Here is an 11,468-nt window from a genome sequence, read left to right as displayed (position 1 = left end):
AAGTGTTTGAGGAAACTAATCACCTAATCAAACTCCAGTAATTTAACGAAGGCGAGACACTTTAATCGGTATTTACTGCCCTTTGTTTCATTTAAAATGGTTAGGAAAAAGGAAAGTTGCATTTTGACGTAATTATCATGTGGTATACACATACTGATCTATAGTAATTCACAACTGTCCAAAACTACCGTAACCCACGACATTCCCCATCTACTATAACCACCACGTTACTATGTGTTAGCAGTTTCATTAACAAAGTAAGGAAATAATCAAGACACGTCGGCACTGGCCCTTAAAATAAAAAACACAGGCACATTTTTGGAATTTATTTGTTGTTCACAAAGTGTAAAAGCTTGTAATAAAATGGTTGAAAATCGGAATAATTTGCTTACGCACTATTTACAAGTATTCATATGGCTTGTCCACAACTGAACCAAATAACTGTCATATATCATGATTGCGAGTTTTATTATATATGTACACCACCATATCGACATGAATTAATCTATTTTTCTTATTTCAATGGCAAGCTTATTCCAGAAAGTCTCAAGCTCACTGTCGTTCTCAGAGTCTGGATAATCCAGCGACCGTTCATTTCGCAGCAGCCTAAGAACTGGAATTGGCATTTGATCCGCATTTAGTCCATCCATCCGAACAACAATAATCAGCTTTCTTGTGGTTTCCACAGATTCCAACACAGCAATGTTCATGTCATACTTGCACCACGAGTCAGCAAGATATTCTTTGTCAATGAAGAGAACGGTTTTGCGACTTGTACAGATTGCATGTATAATATTCTCGGCAACAGATTCACCCGCAGCTGAATCTCTGTCATGTATCCAAAGCGAGAGATCATGGGTGTCCTGCAGCGAAGGTACGACGGAGTTCTTGATAAAGCTTGCCTTTCCCTTGGCGTAAGAAATCATGGCGTCATTTGAAAACAAGCGATCAAATCCTGTATGCACATATCGACGCTTTCTGCTATAATAAACATACCGCAGTTTCCATCGATTTCGGTATACAATGGTGCTTATGATTAGTGTTAACACTACGGCAACGAGTGCACTGCTTCCAGATATGGCCCAAGCTACCCATGTTCGGTCTATGCATTCAACGTGTTCCAATGTGTTTACAACTTTTAAATAATCAGAATGATTTTCAAGACGTTGTGGCTTCCCATTCAGCATGCATCGATCGCCGTTATGAACTTTGATGGTTACTTTGGTCGTATTCAACCATTTCCAGAACGGCAGCTGCTCGCACGAGCATTCTAGACCTAGAAAGGGCATGTTCAAAATAACATTATGTTTCGTTGCTTGCACGTCCAAATAATGAGTAATGGCTTCAGGCAGAAATGTGAGCTTGATTCCTGCTATGGAGAGCCATTGAAAGTTATTGCTCTTCAGCTCGAAAGACAATACTTTAAGATAGTTGTTATCGAGCACCAAACTCTCTAGAAATATTAAGTTTTGGAAAACGAACTTTGACAGGGTGGTTATTCTAATTTCTGACATGTCAAGTTTTCTCAAGTTCTTCAAATTTGTAAACAGCTTGTCGGCATTATAATTTGGAGATCCAGGTTTGAAATTGCTCGTGAGATTGTTTTTGGATATGTTCAAATCTTCCAATTCTGTAAATCCGATGAAAAACCAATCACTTATCTTACTACAATAATTGTCTGATAAATCTAACTTTTTTAAATGTTGTAATCCTAATATGGGTCCTTTCCACTTGTAAAGTATGTTTCTGGAAAGATCTAGGGATGACAACGCTTTAGTAACGCACAAAATCAATGGATAAATTTGGGTATATATATGGCTGTTGCTCCATTTAATTGTTTTAATATCGGGTGGAATGAATATAAGTCCAAGGTTTTTTTTCGATGCCCATGTATGGTTGCATGTACAGTCTAATGTAAACTCGAAAAATCCTTTTTCGTAGATATCTCCCCAATCTGACGTCGCCATTTCACTGTAAAATAATTTAACAAAGTCTTCATTCACATTTATTGTTTGAGTTGTATTGTCAATAAAAGAGTTGACATCAACTAAACGTGTCGTTTGAACTCCATTCGGTACTGCATATAACGAAAATGGGTTGTAATTAAGATGCTGCCTTGAAATATCGAGAAATGTGATGTTTGTGATTTTGTACATGTAATTCATATATTCATCAGCTACTAGTCTGTTTCCAGCCAGGGTTAACGTTCTGAGTGACCGCGGAAGCATATACGTTGGATGTAGTATTTGCTTGTCAATAATCTCGATTTTGTTTAGATCCAAAAACAAATGTGCTAGTGCTTTAAGTGTTTTTAGGTATTGGATGTCGCCTACTTTCAATGTCATACCTATACCAAGGAACTGGTGTATCTGATTGGCTCTTAATCTAATCAATGCAGTGGAATTCTCCAAGCCAGCCAATGCGTCGTTCATTCCTGAAAACTCGAGCTCGTCGTTATGCGATAGATGAAGTTCACGAAGAGAACTGTTCAGAGGTTTCAATGCTTGTCGACTGATTGTTTTGATATGACAATTAGCGAGATTAAGAACTTTTACATATGGGACGTTCTCGAATGCATTGTCACTTATATTGTAGATCTTGCAATCACCCGGCATATCGTAAAAACTGATGTTCGTAAGATTCTTCAGTTCCAAAAACTCCTTCTCAAAGAAATAATGTCCAATTCCAGATGATGGACTCAAGGACAAATTTCTCAGATTCTTCAGCATTTTCATTTCTTTACCCAATCCTGTGAAGTTATTGAATTTTGAGCCTTGTAAATTTAATGATTCCAATCTAACCATCGGTGCGAAAATTCCGTTCATAAAACTGTCCGGCCATGTTAGTTGTATGTTTGCAGAGAGGCTAAGAAACTTAAGATTCGTAAGTCCATAGAATCCTTCGGGACATATGAACTGTATCATGTTATCATCTAAGTACAGGTATAAAATATATTCTAACTGTAAGCTAGTTAGACTGAAGGCTTTGTTTGGAATATTCGAAATCGCATTATTACTCAGGTTAAGAGAACATATAGGATCAGAGATATTGGGGTATTCCTCTGGGATACTGTCAAACAGTTTCCCGTCGCAAGCTAGCTGTTTGCCACACCCGATGCTTTCAGTAGAACATTTAGAACCGTTTATGGCAGCTGATGCGTTTGATGCATCACATGTTCTTTTTGTGCAGTCTCCGTTAGGACTAAGATGTTCCCCAATCTCCTCATACCGACCATTTGCTACGACCAAAAGCAAAATCCAAACGAAACATTCGTACTGGAAGCCCTGCAAGTATGAACAACCTTATTAGATTTCCGCACCCATCACCAGTGAAGTCTTCGCACATATTGGTTACCAAAAAAGCAAAATACAAAGTAAAGATATCCGAGATCGCAAGCCTGGAAGAAGGAAATACAAATGTACAAAGGAGTCCGTGACTGTCAACAATGAAACCTTCAAGATGCACTCCTACTCCCAAATATGATGTACTGCAATTAATACAATTGTGTTAATTTACCGAAAAAGATGAATAAATGTCGAAATAAATCGTTCTTATGAAGGATACTTTGTTTATTTTGAAAGAAATGGGCACAAAACACGGCATTTCTACCTGATAAGAAGATAGTTGATCACTGTTAATCTTTAAGGACTCATCAGTCATTTAATATTTGTGCGTTTTCAGCTATTTAAAACACGGTTACTATATTGTTATCAGTAATTAATATTTTCCATAAATGCATTATTCACTAAGTAGTTAAATGACGGTAAAGTTGGAAGGTAGTTGGTAGTTGGTAGTTGGGGATTCGAATATTTAACTACTTACCAGATGCCAGTTGGGGATTCGAATATTCAACTACCTGCTAGTTGCCAGTTGGGGATTCGACAAACACTGTTTTAATTCACCTTTATTCGTATAATTCGCCAGTCGGATATTCGACCATTTCCAGTCGATTATTCACGAATGTTGAACAACAAACCAGTCAGTAGTTGGGGATTCAGTTTATCTCTTTATGCATGGTTTTAAAGGTCACATATGGGAAAATTAATCGCCAAATGTTCTTTTATACATGTAACCATATGTATCTTTGCGACAAACACTGTTTTAATTTACTTGTATTCGTATTTTCGCCAGTCGGATATTCGTCCATTTCCAGTCGATTATTCGCGAATGTTCAACTACTAACCAGTCAGTAGTTGGGGATTCAGATAATGTCTATATGCATGGTTTAAAAGGTCACATATGTGAAAAATAATCGCCAAATGTTTCTTTATTCATGTACACATATGTATCTTTGCAACAACCACTATTTTAATTTACTTTTATTCGTATACTCGCCAGTCGGATATTCGACCATTTTCAGTCGATTATTCGCGAATGTTCAACTGCAAACCAGTCAGTAGTTGGGGATTCAGATTATGTCTATATGTATGGTTGTAAAGGTCACATATGGGAAAATTAATCGCCAAATGTTTCTTTTATGCATGTAACCATATGTATCTTTGCGACAAACACTGTTTTAATTTACTTGTATTCGTATTTTCGCCAGTCGGATATTCGTCCATTTCCAGTCGATTATTCGCGAATGTTCAACTGCAAACCAGTCAGTAGTTATGGGTTCAGATTATGTCTATATATATGGTTTTAAAGTTCACATATGGGGAAATTAATCGGTTATTCGCGAAAATCTAACTACCAACCAGTTTTTTTACTAAACATGCACGCATATGTATCTCCATTAAAAAAATATTCCCGGTAACGTATGTGAAGTGGCCTCGTTGTTGTTGTAATTACATGCCCCTTTAAGTCCCATATTCAAGGAATCGGATATAAATATATTTATCATTTAAGGTCTCTGATAAGCCCAACGGCTGGCCCTCAATTGAGACGTGTAAATATATAATAAACAGACACTTTAGTTTGTAATCGTTTTGAGTTTAATCATATAAACAAGAGTTGCAATATGTAACACATTTACTGTAAATTCATTCAATTTAAAAAAAATAGATGGTTACATAACTTTGTTCTTTATCAACATGTATTTGGTGTTTCAAAGTATGGACATAAGCATATTTTCGTCTATGTTTTATTCTTCTTGTTTTTATTGTCATCTTAATATAAAACATTTTTAAACAAAACATTTCACACCAAACAGTGTTTCTGTAGTTTATGGAATTCTTCAAAATGATACATAAAAGAAACGTTTTTTGTTGTTGTTTGTTTGCATAACTTGATCTTGTTATTGCCATATTTCAGATATTCCTACTCCTCATTATTCACATTGCCAAACATTTTAAACCAATATAAACATCACAGTTCCAACTGTTTGAATTTCCTGGTATTTATATGCAATGTGATGTTTATACTGTTATACACAAATGAAAAATAAAAACGTTTCTCTGCATGTATGTCCTTTTTTTCAAATTATCTAGACTTTAGATATAATGTAATCATTTTTTCAAAAGTTACTGCCCTTTGTTTAAGCGATGCCATGTTAGAAATACCAAATACAGTACATGCTTTGATCTACATGGCGTAGCAATATGAAAACGAGTTAAATATTAGACCCTTTACAAACACGAAAGGTATAATATCTCTCGTTTTACAAGCTAAGCACCTGGTGTTTATCTTTATTTCAGAAAAAAATGCTATTAAAGGTCAAATTTGAAGAATTTGAGATTCGGGTTTTACCTGTCTTCATAATATTAGATCAAGTATGGCTTAAAGGTATCTTCCAGTGGCGAATCCAGGATCAGTGCTCGTGATCCAGAAGGTGTAAGTTATTTAGTTTTGGCATGCGGCCCTCCTACAGAATTAATAACATTGTTGACAGGAGATCCATAGAATACTGTAGATATCCGTATAAGTACAAAAAGGTACTGCGTATTTTTTTTTTCTTTTCCCGAGGGTGAGGTACGAACGCAAACCGGTAGTAAAGAAAGATAATGGTAACATGATCTGCCAGCGTATGTCAATCGCGCCACCGAGAATTCTGAAGTGTCTGTCTTGATTTATATTCACACGGGGGGGGGGGGGTCATTCAGTGAGTGCCCAGACATGCGAGTGTGAAGTCGTTTTAGCTCGTTGGACATAGTGCACAGACAGCTGTACATGTATTATCATTTTCAGAGATTCCCTTAATATGTCAACCGAACCACAAGAAGGATTGAGGAATTGAGGCCACAACTTACTAACTTGTGGCCAAAACTTAGAAACTTGAGGCAACGACTTAGTAACTTATGGCCACGACTTAGTGACTAGTGACCCCCCAACTACTGACTGGTAAGCAGTTGAATATTCGCGACTAATCGACTGGAAATGGTCGAATGTCCGACTGGCAAATATATGAGAGAAAGTGATTTTATACAGTGTTTGTCGCAAAGATACATATGTGTACATGCATAAAGAAATATTTGGCGATTAGTTTTCCCATATGTGACCTTAAAAACCATATATATATATAGGCATAATCTGAATCCCTATTAAACTACTGACTGGTTTGCAGTTGAACATTCGCGAATAATCGACTGGAAATGGTCGAATATCCGACTGGCGACTTGAAATAGTCGAGAAGCTTAATATCAACATCAACATCTAACTCTGATTTTTCGAATCCCCAACTGGCAACTAGCAGGTAGTTGAATATTATAATCCCCAACTGGCAACTGGTAAGTAGTTGAATATTCGAATCCCGAACTACCAACTACCTTCCAACTTTACCGTCATAGTAGTTAAAGGTTTATCAGTCAAAATTTATGTTTGTTATACATGAGTATGTATTGATTTTAAATACGAGTGTCACTTTAATGCGTTTTTGCTACTAAATGCGTACGAAGGTATACAGTGGTGCAAGCGGTAAAGCGGAAGTTTAGCTTATGTCCATATATCTATATAAATAGTTTCATATAACATTTCTTGCCTTTTATTATGTTTATCCGGAAATTACAACCACACTTTCCTTGTATTTTGAATGTAATTCTGGCAAGTCGAGCTATCCGAATCGAGCGATTCGGTCCCGAAATTGATCACTTTGAATAAGAATTATGACAAAATGTATTCTTGCATTCTATGGTGCACATAATAAACACTTAATTCGCTTTTGTTGGTATATGTTTATATGTAATATTTTAAATATACTAAACAACTCTTATAATTTACGAGTTATGAAAATTCGAAGATTTCGAATTGAGAGATACGTTCGGATACGATCTTTCACATGTGGTATTCAATATGCAACTTAAGTCAATCTTATGGTCATACATCATTGACTCCATTCACTGTACAGGTCTGGGGTGGTATTCAATATGCAACTTAAGTCAATCTTATGGTCATACATCATTGACTCCATTCACAGTATAGGTCTGGGGCGGTATTCAGTATGTAACATAAGTCAATCTTATGGTCATACATCATTGACTCCATTCACTGTACAGGTCTGGGGTGGTATTCAATATGCAACTTAAGTCAATCTTATGGTCATACATCATTGACTCCATTCACAGTATAGGTCTGGGGTGGTATTCAATATGCAACTTAAGTCAATCTTATGGTCATACATCATTGACTCCATTCACAGTATAGGTCTGGGGTGGTATTCAATATGCAACTTAAGTCAATCTTATGGTCATACATCATTGACTCCATTCACTGTACAGGTCTGGGGTGGTATTCAATATGCAACTTAAGTCAATCTTATGGTCATACATCATTGACTCCATTCACTGTACAGGTCTGGGGTGGTATTCAATATTCAACTTAAGTCAATCTTATGGTCATACATCATTGACTCCATTCACAGTATAGGTCTGGGGCGGTATTCAATATGCAACTTAAGTCAATCTTATGGTCATACATCATTGACTCCATTCACAGTATAGGTCTGGGGTGGTATTCAATATGCAACTTAAGTCAATCTTATGGTCATACATCATTGACTCCATTCACAGTATAGGTCTGGGGTGGTATTCAATATGCAACTTAAGTCAATCTTATGGTCATACATCATTGACTCTATTCACAGTATAGGTCTGGGGTGGTATTCAATATGCAACTTCACCCAAACTTATGATCATACATTATTGATTTCATTCACTGTATTGGTTTGTTATTTGTACATCGCAAACCGATACGCTACATTAATCTTAGATCCAATTAAGATTAATTTTGGAAAAAAAAAGCACTCTCGGAGATATTTTTAATGAAACAACTGCATAGTTTGCATGCATCATCGTCGGATAACTCCGATACACACGCTATTCTTCGTTGTGTACCGTGGGCTATTTGGCTACCAAATCCTCGTAAACATGAGCAATTAATGAGGCAGTTTCATTGGTTCGCAAAGTACCTGATGCTTTACGGTTACTACGTTACTATTATGACGAATACAATACTTTAGCAGTAGTCAGGACCACACGGCTACGGAAGCTACCGATACTAAAAAGGTTATTGAACAATATTTGAGTGTAACAGGCGAATTCATTGGAAGAGTTGTCTCTCCTGCCTCATGCATATTCATAAAAACTAGATTTTATCAGTCAATTGCCGTATGAACGGAATAAAGGACCGTGGCTGCCGACGATGGGCATGCATAAAGGAAAGAAGTTATTTTCAAGATGCAATAGCTCTCCAAGTAAAAACCAGTCGTTTTTACAAGTGTCTTCAACATTACTGGTAAGAAGGCTGTTCATTTATCGACACATAGATATTCGGAGCTACTAGTGTGCTTACACAACGGTCCGCCGCGACGCTCGATTCGGATAGCTCGACGCGCCAAAACTGCCTTCCAAATACCAGGTAACTGTGTATTAAATGCACGAGTCAATTGTACTCCCACCCCCCTACAGGTTCGGGGAATAGTGGGGACTTTGACCTTCGGTCCAGCCAAGCCCGGGGATAAACCCAACCTAAGGGTACGAACTGCTGGTAAAATCCCCGCCAAATGTCCCTGCATCACTGGGACCCTAGGTAAAGCCCCTTCCCCGCTATTTCTAGCGCGAAGACAAAACCACCGCTTTCACCCGGCACTGCGGGGCCACCTGGAAGGTAAAATCACGGTCCGTTTCCCCGGATATCCACGGTATACCCCTGGACCTGGGGGCCGTTGTAACAATTGACTGGTGCATAACATGGCATATTTACGCATACAATTTAGTAATGCATTTCTAAAACACACTCGAACTTGATATAATGGACCGATTTCTTCATACTAAAGATAAGCATTTCCGCTTGGCTTGAATTTTGCGAGGCTCGAGCTATTTTCGCCTGTCCATGGGAGTTCGAGCCAACGGGTGTTCGACTGTACACATATACAATCACCACAAACAGACCACACACTCACCAAAATAGATTTACCGATAAATGATGGGATTCCCACTTGAAACGGTCAGTAAACTGTTTACTGGAACCCGAGGCTATTAGGGCTTGAACTAGTTTGCATGGCCATAACCAGAGGCGGCTCCAGGATTCGACGTTAGAGGGGGGATAACTACCATTTTTACTTGCGCCCTTCCCACAGAAACGAAATTTATTTTGGTGTAATGTGTTGGCAGGGGGGTTTTGGGATCCTCCCTCAAGAAAAAAATATAGAAGACTAGTCAAAGTTATACGCCCAAAATGCACCATTTCGGACTGGAAATTTTGGGCGTATGTTTTTACTTTTCTTCTCCTATATTGAAATAAAAAGTGCACTTGGACGAGTTTAATGCCCGCGCCGGATGCCCCCCCCCCCCTGAATCCGTTAGTGATAACCCCACCCTTGTCCCAATATTTAACAATAATGACTAAATAGAAAATACCAGCCTCATCCGAGCACGCTTCAACTAAAAAATGAAAAAAAGATAAAAAAAAAAAATAAATAAATAAATACATGTAACACATTTAAACTGATATATAAAATTTATTTCAAGTACTTAACGACCGTATGCAAACATAATGAATGAATGAAGCCCAGCAGAGAAGCAAATGATTAACAAAAGTTCAGCCTAATGCATCGTCGGATACCCCGAAACACTACTTCGTTTTACTACCGGTGTTTGATAAGGTTATGCTTCGATAAGTAATTATTTATGAAGTTTAACGGAATTATGTACCTTGGTTGCCAACGATGAGCATAACGATAGCAATAAAACAGTAGGAATAGGTCTTGTTAAAGCCTTTATGATATAGATGTACATTCGGAACTCCTCGGTCATTTTCCATCGAAAACAACCTCGGATGTATATGACCGGATTACAATGTCAGAAATCTTTACATTTAACTACACTGCAAGTAGTTCGCGTAGTAATTTGAATTTAGCAGTTAAACTCAATTTAAACTTAGATTCACAATAAACATGTTAAAGCACTACAATAAATTAATACTATCATTAAACAAAATACGAACAACTTCTACAGATGTACCGGATACATCCGAAGTTGTTTTCGATTGAAAATGGCCGAGGAGTTCGGAATGATAGGTGTGCAGACATTTGTATAAAACTGTTTAACTCTTTGGTTTGATCCATTTTTGCCAAAATGTTAATTCATAGGTCAATATCTATCCAATTACAATCAACCCGTTGGCTCGAACTCGCTTGGCTCGAATTTCTCGTTGGCTCGAACTGGATGTAAAGGGTCAAATTATTTCACCTAAATGTAGGAAATCCCGCTTGGCTCGATTTTTCCGAGGCTCGAAGTATTTTCACCGGTTCCTAAGAGTTCGAGCCAACGCGGTTTTACTGTATTACTATTCACCAATGAAGTCATTTAAATGTGCAACTGGCATAGAAATAATCTATAGATAACTTTTATACAATTTGATGCAGATATATTTGCAATGACTAGAATTAAAACAAACAAACAAGTAAGCACAGCTTGTTTTATAAGAGAGATGATCTTGAAAGGCAGTTGTACGAGTACATTAACTGCACGCTAAAACGTAAACAGAATGGTACGTTTTTACATCTTTAGATCTTTAGCTCGACAAATTTTGCATACAGTGTACAACATATAAAGTTATCATTAACATACTTGCTCCTATTTTTCATTTGCCTTTTTTTAAATACATTGCTGGCCTAAGTAAGACTTAAAATTAAGAGAAATGTTAACTCACCATTTTGTCGTTTAATGTTCCAAATTCAAAAACTGTTAGACTTTTAGTGTTGGGATTGGCGTGGTTATAGATAAAACATAAGGAAGGTATTTATTTTAAACTTCCTTAGATTTTTATATGTTTTCAATAAAAGGTGAAACTAATTAAAGCAGTAGAATACATTTATTATGTTACGATACGGAAATTATTTGTGTACGTATTGTTAACATAAAATACTTAAATAGAACTGTAATACAAAGAATAATCGAATGTCATCCTCATCAAATTGTCAACTTGAAAACCCCTTAATAACTTTGGACAGGATGTTTAAGCTGCACTCTCACTGATGTACCGTAATGATAACGTTTATGTCTTGGAATGAGCCAATGTGTGCGTAAATATTA

The 11,468-nt window shown here is 37.0% G+C and overlaps 1 protein-coding gene across 1 annotated transcript; it reads right to left on the bottom strand.

Moving 5' to 3' along the window:
- Nucleotides 1-311: 311 nt before the first annotated feature.
- Nucleotides 312-11,148, bottom strand: LOC128217239 (toll-like receptor 4). Its single transcript, XM_052924233.1, has 2 exons — nt 11,086-11,148; nt 312-3,284 (listed from the first exon to the last, which is right to left on the bottom strand). The coding sequence occupies exons 1-2, from the start codon at nt 11,086-11,088 to the stop codon at nt 501-503; spliced, it is 2,787 nt and encodes a 928-aa protein (XP_052780193.1). The 5' UTR covers nt 11,089-11,148; the 3' UTR covers nt 312-500.
- Nucleotides 11,149-11,468: the final 320 nt, after the last annotated feature.

The sequence above is a fragment of the Mya arenaria genome, chromosome 2 (assembly GCF_026914265.1).
Source record: "Mya arenaria isolate MELC-2E11 chromosome 2, ASM2691426v1".
NCBI lineage: Eukaryota > Metazoa > Mollusca > Bivalvia > Myida > Myidae > Mya > Mya arenaria.
The sequence above is the reverse complement of the archived record's forward strand: the minus strand, read 5'-3'. Positions and strand labels throughout refer to the sequence as shown.